The sequence below is a fragment of the Lynx rufus genome, unplaced genomic scaffold, assembly GCF_022079265.1.
Source record: "Lynx rufus isolate CCGP_SWC_20201006 ecotype Redwood Valley unplaced genomic scaffold, mLynRuf1.p SCAF_1, whole genome shotgun sequence".
Lineage (NCBI taxonomy): Eukaryota > Metazoa > Chordata > Mammalia > Carnivora > Felidae > Lynx > Lynx rufus.
In genome coordinates, this window is record NW_025814823.1 from 128,792,837 (window position 1) to 128,811,518 (window position 18,682).

At 35.6% G+C, this 18,682-nt stretch overlaps 1 protein-coding gene across 1 annotated transcript in view; it reads right to left on the minus strand.

The window, feature by feature from the left end:
* Positions 1-18,682, minus strand: part of ERCC8 (ERCC excision repair 8, CSA ubiquitin ligase complex subunit) — a 64,413-nt gene that overhangs the window by 44,760 nt on the left and 971 nt on the right. The window contains exons 2-3 of the mRNA XM_047086864.1: positions 8,471-8,566; positions 3,433-3,534 (exon numbers count right to left, since the gene is read on the minus strand). Of these exons, the coding sequence (XP_046942820.1) occupies positions 3,433-3,534; positions 8,471-8,566 (198 nt within the window). The remainder of the gene's footprint in view (positions 1-3,432; positions 3,535-8,470; positions 8,567-18,682) is intronic.

Genomic DNA, 18,682 nt, shown 5'->3' on the forward strand with positions numbered 1-18,682 from the left:
AGTACTATGATTCTTAGAACTGTTGAATGCCTCACATAGATCCACAGTATCTCACACAATATTGATTCTGATCAAGTAACTTACTCAATGACATAAGAATGCAATTCGTAGATGTCCACGGCACCACTCTTTTGTAACCTATCAGCCATAGAAGCATGATCTGTTGAAGACTTAGGTTATGATATCAGCTACAATACAACATCTTTTGAGGGTGATATACTAAAGGATGCAGTATGTATTCTGAACCGGTGATCAATACGGTATATGTGTCACTTTACTAAACCTAAATTCACACAAACTGGCTGTTAAGTAACACTTATCAGACAATGATGGAAATTTGAACTCCAAGTAGGTATTAAAACCTGGAATTACTGTGTGAGATACCAGTATCATGGCTACATTTATAGACTTTAATTTTTAGAGATATAAACAATTATGAATGAGGGGTGCCTGGGTGGCTCAGTCAGTTGAGAGCCTGATTTCAGCTCAGGTCATAATCTCACGGTTTGTGAGTTCGAGCCCCACGTCGGGCTCTGTAAAGACAAGCTCAGAGCCTGGAGCCTACTTTGGATTCTGCGTCTCTCTCTCTCTGCCCTCCCTTGATCGTGCTTTGTCTCTCTTGCTCTCAAAAATAAAATAAAAAAAAAAAATGAATGAAATAATATGCTTCCGGGATTTGTTTCAAACAATACTCAGTGGGTAGGTGGCGTTAGAGATGAAACCAGATTCATTATGATTGATAACTGCTGAAGCTAGGTGATGGGTACCTAGTTCATACACTATTCTCCTTTTATATATGCTAGAAATTTTCCATAACAAAATTAACAAACAAAAGTTAACAGAAGACTACTGCAATCCTATGCAGATAGGACATCATGACTTCCGATTCCTTACGATGAAGGTTTGGATTACAATAAACAGTAAAGGACCTTAAGCACCTGAATGAATGAGAACATGAAGAAGGAAAGCCTTTAAGTATTAGTTCTGGCTTTGAGAAAGCCGCAAAAATACAACGGCTGTAGTGTCTACCCATAATTCCATTCTATGTCACGTATAATTTATATATTTTAACTGATTTTCCTTTTCTTTCCTCTCTCTTACCTCCATTATTTCATATAAGTTAACTATAAACTGATCATATGTAAAAACTGATCATACATATAAAAGATCATATGTAAAACTAGTGGAAAAATGGACATTATCTTGAACTGAAGCTGGATGTGGTAAGTAGACTGAGGATCTTTTGGGAAAGGGATGATTATATTTTGGTTGTGTAGTAGATACTTGCCTTTTTGGCTGCTTAGTGGATAGGTGGAAATTTTTTAAAAGTTGGATCCAAACTCTTCCTATCTGGGGGACATCTCCTTTGTTTTACTGCCTTTACAGAAAGCTAGGGACTCCAGATATTCTCTTTCCCTTTCATTTGGCAGTAATGGCATCGACATGTGTCCTAAGCTTTCTCAAGCCTGCCTAGAACTCTAAAATTCCAGCTAGTAATGCAAAACCCAGGGATATTTAACAATTATTCATAGTTGTGGAGTTAAGAGTCTGCGTTGGTGACATGTAGCAGAAACCAAACTAAATTGTTCCTGTGGTATGATCCTGACTGTTGTCTCTGCCATAGTTTCACTTACCTTCTGCTCATTTTTCACACTGATTCTCCCACCATCCTACCAGTTACATGAGATACTAAGTATCTTTCCAATAAATTTCTCCTTAAAATAAGCAGAATTGACTTCTATTTGCTCCTAAGAATTTTGATGTATGCCAAGATTTTCTGGTTATAGTAAAACAAATCTTTAATGCAGCGATTACAAATAAAAGCTCATTTACATTTTAAATTTAATTTTAAAATAGGTCAGAATATTAAATTATTATCTTACTGTGAATGACCTGTTATTCTCATTCACATTTAATGAATACACACATTAAGTAACACAAAAATAAATATCAGCAATCTGAGCCACATTAACTTCATAAAATTTTTTAGTAAAATTATTTTGTACAGTTAGATTATAAAGTGTTTGAATATAAAATGCTACTTTAACTCATTTTGCAAACATGCTCACTGTATGCCCATTTACATTCAAAGTTATGCTTTTAAGGACAGAGATTGAATCCAAGAAGAATGTCATGGTAAAACAGAAGACTGACACACAAAGCATTTACTTGACTTTATATACCAGAAAGTAGATCACAGTTCCTCAGGTAACAGTAAATACATGTGGTATACAGGAAAATACCATTTTAATATATAACAAAATAAATAAAGTTAAAATGTTAGCTAAGATAAAAGAAGAGAAAATGAATTAATATGACTGTCTTACATTTTAAAATATAAGTGTTTTGGTTTTTTGTTTTTTGGTGAGAGTGGAGTGAGAGCATAAAATGGTGTAAATGGCCTCTTAGAAACCAAGTTTCACACTATATGAGGTGTTACCTTTGTTCTGTACCAAGCGTCCCTGTAACTATATTGCTTTACAGTTTTTAACATGCTTTTTAAAAGACAGTATTTCGTTTCAGTCCCACAAAAAACTTACAAGAATGAGAGGACAGGTATAACTATCTTTAAAAAACAATAAATAACCTGAAGTTCAGAGAAATAGTTTCCCAAATCTTTATTTTCAAAGTGAAGCACCAGAGCCAAGAAACAATTGTAAATCTCCTCCCAAATATCGCATGGACTTATGTATCTCCTCAAATGCTTTGGGAACAGCATTAATACAGAATGGTTGTTGACATTAATGTTCATGAAGTTTTTCCTTTTGAAAGCATTTCCCCAACACCCATTCTCTCTGTTAATTCAAAGCTGTGCTCAATATTGGATCAGATACAGGTGACAAAAAAAGAATTAAGCGGCCATTACGAACAAATCACAATAGTCAGAAGACTAATGACAAAGAGAGGTATGTTAAGTTTGGCAGCTTTGAGTAAGTATGGAGATAAGACATTTGCGTGCAGGTGTGCATAGGTGTGTGTTTGGTGAGGGACTACCAGTACATTTACTGCTTCTATCCATTAATCTTTTAAACTTTCTACCCTATTAATATCAGTTGAAAAAATGTAATTCGTGTTTATAATTAGCTGAAAGACTTATAAAAAGTCTTATGCTAAATGGTACTACAACTATAATGAGTTACCTGAGGTGTGCTATGTAGGTGTATAACAAAAATGACATAATCAGAAGTTTTTATATAAATTCCTTTTGAAAACTGATACCAAAGTTGTTTTGAGGAAGTCTCATGTTAAAAACAGCTATGCCTGAATTTCAGTTGTTATTTTCAAAAAAAAATGTCAAGGGATATCCATGTAAAAAATGTCATATGAACAACCTGCTGGAGACCATCATATGACTGCTATTGTTATGGTTTGTATTTGATGCAAAAGTACTAAATTGTTTATACATTCATGAATTACATTTTTAATACACACCTGCCAACGGAACACACTGCTTTACATGTGTAATAAGGTTGTCTGCTGGAGTTCTCAAGGTCATAAAGTACAATCACACCATCTGAACCACCTGATAACATGCTAATAATAAAAAAGTGCACATTAATTTATCATCTTAGGTACCACATTTACTTATTACATATTTTTGAAAATTAGTGATCTATAAACACCCAAAGGTATTATGCCCACAAATACAGAGTAAACTGTCATTAGCATAGACTTTAATAAACTAAAATTTCTCATTCTAGTATTTATAGAATGAATACAGAAAGATTCAATCTGTGATCATTTAAAGTTTATCTTTATAATTCCAAAAAGAGTGGACAGTAGAAACAAGATGGCAAAAGATTTATCTTAATTATTACGAAGTCATTCTTAATGTCCTAATTAAAATTGTGCTAAAGGAAAATGGAACCAGACAGACTAGCTGTTAACAAGGAACGATCTGACTCTAAGCAAGTTACTAAGCCTTTTAACATTTGTGAAAAAGGGTGCATTTTCACCCAAATCATAAAGAAGTCGTGTAAGTTAAACACAAGTGAGGTTTACATGGCCTCAAAGAGATAAAGGATCAATAAATGTTAGATTCCTTCCCTCTATTATTAAAAACACATATACTCACTTCATTCAACTTTGAGCACCTGCTAGCATAACTGCAAGCAAGGCAGGCATAGTTTCTGTTTTTCCAGGGTCTACAATCTACCACAAAAGACAGAGAGATCTATGGACAAATAAAGTATTGCCACTTGTTACTCTCATTACTCATAGTCAAACCTCATGTTTCTGTCTCTCCACTCGTTCTGGTTCTGTAATTTTACTCTCTGGTAAATTCCTAGGAAAGGGCTAGTGAGTGCAATAGTCCCTGAATTCTAGTATGTTACTGACAATTTGTCTCTTCTTTTGTACTTGAAAATCAGTCTGGCTGGATATCCAATCCCTGATTCACACTATTTCCTTGAAGATCTCAGACAAGAAACTTCATTTCTTTGGTATAAAGCCCCAAATCAGTTTTAGTTAAAATATGGTTTTCTTTCCTTTATATGTAGTTTCAGATCTGACTTATTTTAGGAAAGTCTTCTTATAGATTTAATATTGACTCTATTCTCCTCCTTTGCGTTTCATCTCTGGGAATTCCTATTATATGGGATGCTGGCTATTCTTTGCCTATCTTCCAAGTATGTCCCTATCTCTTGAATCCTTTGTCTTTCTCCATTTCTTTTTGATTTTTAGAAATTTCCCCCTTTCTACTTTCTATTTCTAGGGTACTACCTCTTGTATTCATTTGCTTATGTACCTTATGCTTTAGTTTTCATTTCTGAAACATTTTTCTTTTATTTATCATTTTTTCTTGAGTTTGTTCATCTCATTTACAAGTTTTCCTAATTCCAACTTGTTATTCTTTCACATCTTGTATCTTTTTAAAATGACTTTTAGCTAGTTTTGAAATATTAGGTTAGGGTTTTCACCTATTTTGTGGGTATATTTTTCTAGCACAACTACTATAAGGGTATTACTTAGTCCCTTTGCTCTTACACTAATTTTGAATGGAGTTTGATTTTAATCCTATTATTTTGCTCATGTTTATACTAAATTTTCTTCAACTTTCAAAAGGGAGGCTTGGTTTAGAATAATATTTACATTTTGTATCTCTAGGATGTCCTCCTCTTTTTTTATAAGATGGTTCAAAACATGGTAGCTCACTTTCAGAGAACTCTTGGTTCTATTCACCTCCCCAATTTTTACCTGGGCCATCTTTTTTTGTTTCTGTGGTCCCTCTAATGCTCAATTTGGATTCTATTCCAAACAGTTTCTCCTCAGTTTTGTCTTTTAGGAAATCTTAAGTTGATTAGGTGGAGAGATTACAGGGCCCAGACTGGTCCAGCCCCTTCCAGTCTTACTGTGAACCCCTTAATGATTGGGAGTACGTCATCCTCTCCAGTGTCATCCACTGTGGTGAAATTAGCTTGCTAAACTTTCAACTAACTCTTATTTTGGAGTTATCCGGTCTATTAGACTGGCTTTCATTGCCTCTTTTGACATACAATGATACGACACGGACCTAGTAGTTATCAGTGATTTGTTCCCACTCATCCATATTTTCTGGTTTGGGGGGATATCTGATCAATTATACTTGTTAGAAGTATTATACATTCATTTTTTTATGTTGCCCTCTTCAGTTTGTTATTTAACATGCAAGATAAGGATCTTGTGCCAGAAATGAACACAATTCTTTCCTCACTGAGAAAATCTTGCTACCAAAAATATCTCAGCTCATCTAAATTGTGTGCTTAGTGATATGCTAAATTTACATTCTGGTACAAGCTCCTTATCTTGTACACCAGTTATAAAGGGTTCACGAGCCAGGAGCATGTTCAAGAAGCATTGATTTATAGACTTGTTTTAAGAAAAATTAAATACCAATTTGTAGAACAATAAGGTTAATTTAAAAGTAGTTCTTCAAAGTTCTTTGTTGAGACAGTTCTAAAAATCTGGTCAGTGATGGGTAGTAAAGAAAGACAGCAAGTAATGCCATGCTAATGTGTTCACTATAAAACTTTTGTAGTTAACTAAGTGTGTATATAGGAAATATTTATAACTTTTAACAACTACAAAATTAATAAAATTAACTTAGAAGAATTTAGAAGATATCAAAGAAAATTTGAGCTTCATAGAATGGTGTGCAAATGTACTTTATGCAACTGTACTTGTTAAAACATTATTTTCAGGTAGACTTCTTAAAATAACTCCTAACTTTGGAAATAAATCCTTCTTTATCAGATGTGTATATTCTGGTTTCGACTCTGGTTTCAGTGATATCACAACTCTCATGGTGGTTGGAAAATATTAAAAAGCATTTTGAACAAATTACATGTGCACTGGTTTTCTTGAGAAAGACATCAATATTTAATTTTCCATTAAACATATCTTTTTATTACTCTTTGCTGTCAAAAGGGTTTAATGCAAAAAACAAGTCTTAGCAAACATCTGAAATAGTTACAGATTTTTAGCATTCACTGGGGAAAAACACTGCATTGAGAATCTTGACTTTTCTCAATATGCTCTGTAAAAAGACTCCTCAGCCTGTATTTTCCACATATTTTACGCACATATAATCTGTAATTTCCGATATTTCTCATTGACTCTGTCAACTGGTAGCCTACTAGCTTCATGTACTTCACAGGTCAGACAAGTGATCTCTAGTCCAAATGGCAGGCTGGAGAAGCAGTACTTAGTATCTTTTCCACCAGCACCCATGACCAAAAAAAAAAAAAAAAAAAAAAATTAGCTATCACTTACTGTTCATGTCATTATTTTATAAGCAAATAGCCCACAGTGGACCTTGAATGGGAGGTACTATGTTGCATGTGGAAAAGTTCAGAACAAAGGAAATAATTATCACAGATCGCCTTTTAGATTTAACCATGCGTTAAAGTGAGAATGTGTTCACTGTACATGTTTCTCATATACTACTAGGTGGCACTATGACAAGTAGCTGAAAATAAAAAACAATTCTATCGAACCTATCTGGTTGATTTTAATGTAAATAGTAATAACACTTCATTATAATATAAAAATTCTGGGGTGATGTTATATGTAACATGACACAACAAACCTTAGTTACTTTACAGTTGTTCTGATTACAGACCACAAGAAGCTTTTTGAAGTTTCTTGTAAAACAATGTGGGATCAAGAGGAGTTTTAAGTGGGTGGATGGCATGTTGATATCTGCATTTTTTAAAGCATCAGCTGCTGTGTGGAGAATGGACTGAAAGGAGTAAAAGCATAGGTGATAAGCTTTTGATTAATAGGAGTGGGGGCAACCTCTAATGATATGCCAGGTCCTATGCTAAGCATGTTACACATATAATCTCATTTAAATGACAACAAATTTGTAACGTAGTTATTATTTTTGGCATTGCATAGCTAAGGCAACTGAGAAATAAAAGGGTTAGGTATGCTGCTCAAGGTCACTCAGTTGCCAAGTGGTAAAGACAGGAGGAGCTCAAATACAGGTCTGGATTTTTCAAGCTTAATTCTCCAACATATACTTTCACTTTTTATATTTGTTTTCCCATTAGACTCCTTTAGAGTAGCAACTCTGTTTTTTCTTCATATTTGTATTTTCTTTACTTTTCTTTTCCCTTTCCCTCCTCTCTCTGCAGAGAGAGAAGGAAACAGGATCTGAAGCAGGCTCTGGGCTGTTGGCAGAGACATCATGCGAGACAAATGTTGGGCTCAGATTCACAAACTGAAATCATGACCTGAACCAGAGTATCGTGACCTAAGCCGGAGTCTGACCTTTAACCAACTGAGCCACGCAGGGCCCCCTTTTATTTTTTTTTATTTAAATTCAAGTTGGTTAACATATAGTGTACTATTCGTTTTGGGAGTAGAATTTAGTGATTCGTGACTTATCAGTCAGACTTACCAGTGCTCGTCCCAACAAGTGCCCTCTTTAATGCCCATCACCCTTTTAGCCCATGCCCTTTCACCTCCCCTGCAACCATTAGTTTGTTCTCTATATTTAAGACTCTCTCATGGTTTAGCAACTCTATTTTAAAATGGCACTTAAGACACACAATCCAGCACTTAAAAGCCCTCTGCAATCAAAAAGTTTCAATGTCTGTTGACTTCACAATGAACATTCTCACAATTTGTGACACTGAGCCCCGCATCTGTCTCTGCACTGACAGCACAGAACCTGCCTGGTACTCTCGCTCTCCCTCTCTCTCTCTCTGCCTTTCCCCCGCTGGCACATGCACGGCACACTCTCTCTCTCTCTCTCTCAAAATAAATAAACGTAAAGAAAATAAAATAAAGTAGTTTGGAAATGTTTACCTGGCAACATTTTAAGAGTGTAATGTTTTGTGTTTATTTAAATCAGTAATGTCAGATTTAAAATGCTACAATTTAGAAATTTTACTAATTTTTATGGAACCATTAACATAAGTAATCAGAAAGCAAGATTTGACTGCATCTCACTTTGACAAAAAATGTATAAGTGTAATAAACTTACTATCTTGCTTCAACAGGTTCAATGTCAAGGGTATTAACTCCACTGCCATGGATCCTTTCAATATCTCTGTCTTTGTTTAACTCCAGTCCCAAAACCCTTGAATAAAATATAAAAACGGAAAGGGGAGGGGGGGAAGAAAGACAGAACAATAAAAAAGTAATTTAAACATTAAAAACGTCCTTATTTCACCAAAATTACACATATTGCAAAAATTGCAAGTAATGTTTAAATATTCTACCACACATTCAAAGATATTTACAGATTTTTAAAGACCTTACATGAATTTAAAAAATATCAACAGTACTAACACTTACATATATGGAATTTCTCCTGAAGCATTATTTTAAACTTCATTTAAAGGGTGTACTTTGAGGCACCTGGGTGGCTTAGTTGGTTGAGCATTCAACTCCTGGTATGCCACAGGTTATAATCTTCTGGTTTATGGGTTCAAGCTCCACACTGGGCTCTGTGCTGTCACTGTAGAGTATGCTTGGGATTCTCTCCTCTCTCTCTCTCAAAATAAGTAAATAAACTTAAAAAGAAGCTTAAAAAGATAATGGGTGTACTTCATTAAGATATTTACAGACTGAAATGTTCATGAAGAAAAAGTTAAATTCTGGTATCTTAAACTTAACTGAGGACACCTAGTGGACAAAAGCTTAAATTACAGTATTTAACAAAAAAATCCTTGGTGTTTCTTATGCCTTAGGCAGAAATACATGATGAGGATGTTTAATTCAACAATTAAGCACATTTTTAAAAACACAATTAAATATCTATAAGTCAAAATAGTTAATAAGTACTCTTACAAATTAAGATGAATGAAATTTCTGATATTACCTAACTGTAAGCTATCTTTATTCTGGAGAGGATATTAACATTAAATGAGTTAATACACGGAAAGTGCTCATCACAATGACTAGCACTTAGTAAGAGCCCAGTGAAGGTTAAATATTAGAATTTGTCTTAATCTGTTGGATATTAAAGAACATTTACATTAATTTAACCAGAATGATTTCTAAATTCATTATTGATCAACATGATGCTAACTTACATGAACATTTTTAGCCTAATTGGTAGTTTTATTTAAAAAAAATAACAATGCACACTGCTAGAAAAGATACAAACTGATACTTTTATGCACTCACAGTACCAGTATTAGTAATTGTAAACATTTTGGTAACCATTTTAGCAATATCAAATGTTTGATTTAAAGATATACATGGATATGTTAACTTGAATTTAAATAAAATTTAAAAAATAAATAGAAAAAAATAAAGATATACATGTGGCTTTGTCTTCTGGAACAAGTTTAGCCTTAGGTTCAAATATCCAGTCTAACACTTACTGTTTGTCTGACCTTGATCAATAACAGTTACAGCTAATATTAAAAGCCTATTGTTCACTGACTCTGTAATTAGTGGTAATAGTAAGTGTAATAAGTGGTAACCTAGGTGGTAGGTTACATTATTAACTGCTTTTCCTGATTATAAAACTAAGACATAACTAATCTTCCCAAGGTCATACATCTAATAATTGGCTGAACTGGATGTGAACTCTGATCCTTTTTCTCCAGACCATTATGCTGTTCTGCTATCTCTGAGATTCAATACTTCACCACAAAATAATTTTTCACATTTTCATTGAAATTTCCATTTCTTCTTAAAATGTTTTTCTATTTGATGATTTTTCAGATTATATCATTAATGTGTGCTTCTTGTAACCAGTAAAATAATATACAAACATAAACAAAGGTAATCATCCCTTCCTTGAGTTCCTTTCTCTGAACAGTGAGAAATGTGGCTCTCATTATCATGAATATATTTCTTTGATCAATATCACTATATGTAACCGATCTCCTGTCACCAATATCATCCCCATCCCCAAAAAGAATGCTGCTCACCAGGCTTGGGCTTTGATTTCTACCTCCCCTAACACTCCATTGCCTGGGCTGGTCAGTCCCCACACTTAAGAGCACCTCCTCAACCTGGTTAGGGTCTGCATTATCACTTTAGACCAATCTAATCCCTGCCAGTGTATGGAAGCCTACCTCTGCCCAAACTAAAGACTTTAGGACTGAAGTTTTAATGAACTAAGAGGGGTTAAATGAAGGAAAGTAGGAGGGTAATGAGACAGGGAAATGAGGATATGGTGTGTGTAGACGGAGACAAGGTGTGCAAAAAGAGTTAATATAGCAGGCCAGAGACTTCTATCCTTAGAAAGGTCTACCTACAAGATTGGCTTTTGTCTGCTTCTGGGATTTCAGGAGGGTTCCCATTATTCCTGGATATGAATGGTTCTCTGTGCCTAAACTCTATGGAGTAAACAAGGTGCATTGTGATGAATATCTGAGAGTATGGAGTTTTGCTACATGTTAGGAACATGCATGTTCATGCTAGGAATTTTGGTTCATGTTCTAAAAGAAGAGCTAAACAAAGTTCCTCAGACAGAAGGGAAATGATACAGGAAGGAAACCTGGGACATCAGGATTGAAGAGAGAGCAAAAGAAATCATAAATATCTAGGCCAATATAATAGACAACTCTCCTTACAGTATGCTTGGCAGTTGAAAAAAATGTATAACATTATCTTATGGGGTTCACAATATGTAAAGACAACAACATATGGTGGAGGGTTAAAAGTGGTAAAATTTCTATATGCCAAATGAAGCAGTAAACTACAGATTCTAAGGAGAGAATGAAAGTGGGTATTTTATAATTCCTAGAACAATCACCAAAAATATCATATAAAGAGATGTCACAAGAGATTAATTAAAATCGAATATTAAATAATGTTTAAATAACCCCCCACCCCCCAAAAAAAAGAAAGGAATATGCGCAACTAGCACACTCATCCACCACTGGTGGGAATGTAAGTTTTTACAAAACTACCAGTTTCTTAAAAAGTGAAGCATAGGGGCACCTGGGTGGCTCAGTTGGTTGAGCCTCTGACTCCCGGTTTCATCTCAGATCGTGATCCTGTGGTTTCGTGGGTTTGAGCCCCATGTCAGGCTCTGCGCTGATAGGGTGGAGCCAGATGGGATTCCCTCTCTGCCCCTCCCTTGCTGGCGCTGTTGCTCTCTCTCTCTCAAAAATAAATAAATAAGGGGCGCCTGCGTGGCTCAGTTGGTTAAGCATCTGACTTTGGCTCAGGTCATGATCTCACTGTCCCTGAGTTCAAGCCCTGCGTCAGGCTCTGGGCCGGTAGCTCAGAGCCTGGAGCCTGCTTCCGATTCTCTATCTCCCTCTCTCTCTGCTCCTTCCCCTCTCATGCTCTGTCTCTGTCTCTCTCTCAAAAATAAAGAAGAAAAACATAAAAATAAATAAATAAATAAATACTTAAAAAAAAAGTGAAGCATATACTCTAGTCATTCAAAAATTAGGCATGGATCCAAGAGAAATAAAAGCACAAAGATATGTACATGTATCCACACAAAGATTTGTACATGAACATTCACAGTAGCTTTATATATAATAGCCAAAAACTGGAAACATTTAAATGTTCACCAAGAACTGAATGGATAGAGGCACCTGGATGGCTCAGTCGGTTGGGCATCCGACTTCAGCATAAGTCATGATCTCCCCGTTCACAAGTTCCAGCCCCCACATCCAGCTCTGTGCTGACACCTCAGAATCTGAAGCCTGCTTCGGATTCTGTCTCTCTCTCTCTCTCTCTCTGCCCCTCCTCCGCTTGCACTCTGTCTCTCTCAAAAATAAATAAACATTAAAAAAAAAGTGAATGGATAAACTGTTATATATCCAGAAAAGAGAATATTCCTTACCAATAAAAAGGAATCAAAAGGAGAAATTTCAAAATAATTATGCTCAATGAAAAGTCAGACAAAACATAGTTTCATTTATACAAAATTCTGGCATATGCACAGTAATATATGCTGACAGAAAGCAGAGGAGTGGTTTCCTGGAGCAGAACAGGATGAAGCAGGGAAAGAAAGAAAAGGAATTATGACGAAATTTTTGGCTTATGGATATTTGTTATCCTGATGGTAATGGTTTAAAAAGTGTATATGTATGTCAAAACTCATCAAACTGTTTTCTCTAACTAAATGTGCAGTTTATTATATGTCAAATATACCTCAAGAATGTTGTGAAAAAAACTGGGGTTAGGAATTATAAACTTTGCAAATCAGTGCTCATGCTTTTGTCTTTAATCATTGACAAGGAAGACCTTGGGGCAAATTAGAGTAGACATCTTTAAATAAAATATGACTATGCAGTTGTTTAGTTAAGCAAAGACATCACTTAATGAGGGGACTCTTTAAAAAGAAGCCCTACTTTAAATGCTTTATCTTAACTTAAATATACAAGCAGTCCTCATTTTGTACAATCTGCAAACTAAACAGAATTTCAGGTACCAGGATTTAGTTAAATACGAGACCCCCAACAATGTGGCTCAAAAGTCATTTACTACAGTATGTTAACCGTGACTAACAGCATAAAACACAAAGTTGGATACTACCTTTTCAGTCCACAAATCACTACAAAAATAACATGCACATCATAGCTTGTGACCAATTTACATGACTTCTTTCAAAGTCTGTAAGTGATTGGTTACTGTGCATTTGTTATTCAGTTCACACACAAACTGTAAAGGTCTGTGCTTCTGAGATAATCCTGTAAGAAATTTTAGAAAAATGGGTAATTATAAGAGAGAATTGGCCAACAAAATGAAAGAGCACCAAAGAAACGCTAAGTGATAATGCTGGAAGTAAAACTTAAATGGACTGCAAATGGAAATACAGAAGAAATAGCTGACTGTGGAAATATTGACACTATGGCCACCTGACAAAGTCTAAAGAGGCACACTGAGGAAATCAATGCAGGTGAGTGAACCTACCCAAATAAATGATGAAAAGTGGTTGTGATGAAAAGGCTAAGGATGTCCTAGAGGAAACAACACTGGCAAAAACACTCACGTTAAAAAAAAACAAACAAAAAAAAAACCTCTCAGAGATAATTCACGACATTGAAATGCAAAGGATAAAATGTTCAAATCTGATTCAGACTTAGAAAGAATGATAATTAGGCAAGATATAGAGAAGATGCTCTACTTGTATTATAAGTTATACAATGAAAATATTCAGAGAGAGAGAGAGGGTGAGCAGGGGAGGGGCAGAGAGAGGGGCAGAAAGAGAGAATCCCAAGCAGACTCCCCACTGTCAGCACCAAAGCCTGACATGGGACTCGAATTCACAAACAGTGAGATCATGACCTGAGCCAAAATCAAGAATTGAACAATCACCCTAGTGAGCCACTCAGGCACCCTGTTTCTTTTAATTAAAACAAAAAAAATTTTTTTAATGTTTATTCACTTTTGAGAGAGAGAGAGAGAAAGAGCATGTGCAAGACAGCATGAGTGGGAGAGGGGTAGAGAGGGAGATAGAATCCAAAGCAGGCTCCAGGCTCTGAGCCAGATGTGGGGCTCAAACTCACATACTGCAAGATCATGACCTGAGCCCAAGTTGGATGCTTAATCAACTGAGCCACCCAGGCACTGCCCCTGGTTTTTTTAATATAAAGAGAGAACTGTAGTTCAAATTGTTTCTAATGTTTTACATTAACGTGTACTAAAGGTTTACTGTTTTTTTCATTTTTTATGTATTTATGACTGACAATAAAAGGTTAGTGTTTGACAAAGAAATTTTAAATACCACAGAATAATAGTTTCTCCACCGATTATTAAAGTTACCTTTCCTAGGTTCAGTTAGCACAATTAGTTTTATAGATGTGCACCATTACACAAAGAAAGGACTACCTGAATATTTATATGCCAAATGTCTGAAGTAGAATTAAATGTGCTGAACAGAGTGCCATATCATCTTTCCTTTATAAACCATACCCATAATTATATGATTCTATGATTTTCAGAGATTTCTTAAAATGTTTTATTTATTAACTCATTTTATGATTTCAAGTTTTTATTGAAATTCTAGTTAGCTGACATATATGGTGACACTGATTACAGATGTAGAATTCTGTGATTTATCACTTCCATATAACACTCAGTGCTCATCACAAGTGCCTTCCTTAAAATCGATCACCTACTTAGCCCATTCCCCGCCATCTCCCTCCATCAACCCTCAGTTTATTCTCTATAGTGAAGAGTCTCTTATGGTTTCCCTCCCTCTCTATTTTTTGCATTTCCCCTATGTTCATCTGTTTTGTTTCTTAAATTCTAATGAGTGAAATCACATGGTATTTGTCCTTCTCTCACTTATTTCACTTAGCACAAAACACTAGCTCCATCCATGTTGTTGCAAATGGCAAGACTTCATTCTTTTTATGGCTAATATTCCATTATATATACCACATCTTCTTTATCCATTCATCAGTCAATGGACATTTGGGCTCTTTCTATATAGCTTGGCTATTGTTGATAATGCTGCTATAAACATTGGGGTGCATATGCCCCTTCGAATCAGTATTTTTGTATCCGTTTGGGTAAATACGCAAAAGATGTTTTTATTACCTTGTTTGTTTTAGTTGAATAAACATTTAAGGCATATGCAAAGCAAATGAATATGGAATCTTGGACATATGCAAAGCAAATGAATGTGGAATCTTTCTCCAGCAATAGTTGTGAATCCTGGCTAAACCTAACAATCACTTAGGGAGCTTTCAAGAAATCCCAGTGGCCTGGACCAATTAAATCAGAATCTTTAGGGTTGGAACTTTGGCACAAATACTTTTTCCAAAGACCCTAGGTGATTCCTGTGTTATGACAAAGTTGAGAAAAACTGTTCCATCGTTTTGTATTTTCCCCAAGTCTTTTATAACATTTTCTCAATCAATATACCTTATTGAACAGCATTTTATGTTAAGCCATTTGTTTGAATTATTTCAAAAGTGGTCTATGTAGTTTTTGTAAGAATAGCAACTCTTTCTGCATTTGTATTTCATTAGCTCATATTAAAATGGCATAAGCAGGGGCACCTGAGTGGCTCAGTCAGCTGGTTGACTACCCGACTCTTGATTCCCTCAGGTCACCATCCCAGAGTTGTGGGATTGAGTTCCACACCAAGCTCCACACTGAGAGTGAAGTCTGCTTCTGATTCTACCTCTGCCCCTCTTCCCTGTTCATGGTAGCGCTCTCTCTCTCTCTCTCTCTCTCTCTCTCTCTCTCTCTCTCTCTCTAAAAAGAAAATAAATCTTGGGTCGCCTGGGTGGCTCAGTTAAGCTCTTTATTTTGGCTCAGGTCATTATCTCGCTGTTGGTAGGTTTGAGCCCTGCATTGGGCTCTGTGCTGACAGCATGGAGCCTGCTTGGGATTCTCTCTCTGCCTCTCCCCTGCTTGTGTGTGTGCACACTCTCTCTCTAAAAATAAATAAACTTCAAAAAATAAATCTTAATAAAATAAAATGGCATAATCAGAATAATTAGGTCACAGAATTTTAACAAAGAGCTTTACTTAATTGCTTCTTCAGATCGAGGACTATTTAAAATTAAAAGACTGAAAAAAAAACACTGTTTTAGACTCTCAGTAGCTGACATGATTTAAATTTTTACTGATATAATAAGACTTCTGAACTTACTAGATTAAAAATAATGCTGATTCTTTTTTAAAAAGTACAGTTATTTTCACAAAAACTAAAGGTCCAACAGGCAAGTTCATTCACTTTCCAATGTTTACTTTACTGATCATAATGGAAGAATTGCAGAACTACTTGGTGGAAACAAGCTAAATTATCAGAGAAGACTGACAAATTTTGATAAAAGTAAATTTTGAGTTTTTACAGTCACTGAAATAAAACTTGGGTTCTTGGAATTATTGAAATAAAAAACTCTGGATATGTCTATATGCTTTTATTAGAATGGATCAATGAGCTGAGTAGGAATTGCTGCCTACCCTGCACTGACTGGGGTTGGGGACAAGGGGACAACAGTGGATGCAATATCAATCATGTTTAAAACTGATCAAAGATCAGCTTGCTTAAAAAAGATTTAATGTTTACTTATTTAGTTAAAATTACATGCAGTATTTGAAACATATTTTCCCATTCTAAAATCATAATATTAAATATAAAGCTGATGCAACATTTTAGAATACAAAACACATAAATTGCTTCGTGAAAACAGGCAAAAGATTATTATCATGCATTACAATAGTTTATTATTTTTGTCTGTTTGTAATTGTGGTAGGACAGGATAGTCCTTTGCTTTTCCATACAAGAGTAAGCTTAGGAATGCTTTACTTCCTTCTAGATCTGGCTGCCTGTAGATATACACCCTTTCCTCTACTGCCTTACTGCCAGTTTCATTAAATACAGTATATGATAGAAGTTTATTAATACTGTACTGTAGTCAACATCCACGTGAGCATATACAATTGTTCCCATGCAGAAAAAGATTACATTGAGCCAATAGACAGCAGTAATTCCATTAGTGATAGTGAGAGTCATCCTACACTATAACCCTCCTCTCTCGTCTCCCTCACACCAGCCACAAAGGTTTTCAAAGTGCAGGTTCATTTGTTTACTTTTCTTTATATTTTGTATTCTTTATTATTTCGTATTATAATACAATATCGTTATCATTTTTATATGAATATTTTTGGGTTGTAGAACAAATTATCTGAGTTTCCATTATTTCCTATGGGGAAATTCACTTTGATATGCAAGTGATTTGGGTTACAAGCATGTTTCCGGAACGAATTAAGCTCACAAACCAGGGCTTTACCGTAAATCTTTTGTTGTTTTAAGCTGCTAAGTTTTGGGGGTACTTTGTTACCCATCCACTGATAACTAATATAGCAGGTGAGTTCTTCTTTTGGGATATTAGAAAAAATCATATGTATCAGTTTTCAGTAACTATACTTTTCTCTTTAAAGAGAGAGTCGACAATTAAAAAGTCATTAATGTTGGCAGTTCCCACTTCCTTTCCTCTGTCATTCTCCAACTCACTGAAATCTTATTTTTATTCCCACAATTCTTCTGAAAATACTCTTCTCAAGGCCATCCGTGACTACCCTGCTGTTTAGATATAATGAATACTTTTAATTCCTCCTAATTCCTATTTCTTGAATAACACCATCCGCTTAATACAAACTCTTCCAGGCCTCTTTTCTCATGTCTTTTTTCTCATAAGGGTTAAGAAAACAATAAACTAATAAAAAAAATAAATACATAATACAATTTCAGTATTAATAAATTGAATAGAGAGAATAATGGGATGGGGAACCACTGAGAGCAAAGAAGGGCACTAGGGCCAGCAAACGACACATTTCATGGCTTCCTCTTTAAACAGTCTTCTTTTAGTGTACATGACACTTCATCACCCTGGTTTTCCTTCAACTCCTCTTTGAAGTCTTCTTCCGCCTAACTTTATTTATTTATTTATTTTAATGTTTATTTATTTTTGAGAGAGAGTGTGAGCGGGGGAGGGGCAAAAAGAGAGGGGGAGACAATCTGAAGCAGGCTCCAGGCTCTTAGCTGTCAGCACGGAGTTCAACATGGGGCTCAAACCCCCAAACTCAAGATCATGACCTGAGCTGAAGTTGGATGCTTAACTGACTGAGCCACCCACACACTCCCCAGCCTAAGTTTAAATGTTGATTTTCTTGGGGCACCTGGGTGGCTCAGTCAGTTAAGCGTCTGACTTCATCTCAGGTCATGATCTCAGTTTGTCAGTTTGAGTCCTGCATTGGGCTCTGTGCATATAGCTCAGAGCCTGGAGCCTGCTCCAGATTCTATGTCTCCCTCTCTCTCTCTGCTCCTCCCCTACTTGCACTCTGTCTCTCCCTCTCTCAAAAATAAACATTTAAAAAAATTAAAAAAAAAACATGTTGATTTTTCTCAGATTGTCACTGAACTGCCTTTCTTACTCTACAAATAGTGCCTAGGTGATCTCATTCCCACATCACTTCACATACTATCTCACATTAAAGATCTCTCAATTTCTTCTGAGCATCAAATATATATCATGAAGTTTGTCTTCCTCTCTCCAAGTCACAGGTTCTTCAAAAGTAATATGGGAGGGGTGCCTGGGTAGCTCAATCGGTTAAGCATCTGACTTTTGGTTTCAGCTCAGGTCATGATCTCATGGTTTTGTGAGTTTGAGCCCCACATCAGGCTCTGTGCTGACAGTGTGGAGCCTGCTTGGGATTCTCTCTCTCTCTCTCTCTCTCTCTCTCTCTACCCCTCCACCACTCATGCTGTCTCTGTCTCAAAATAAATAAACTTAAACAAATTAAAAAAAAA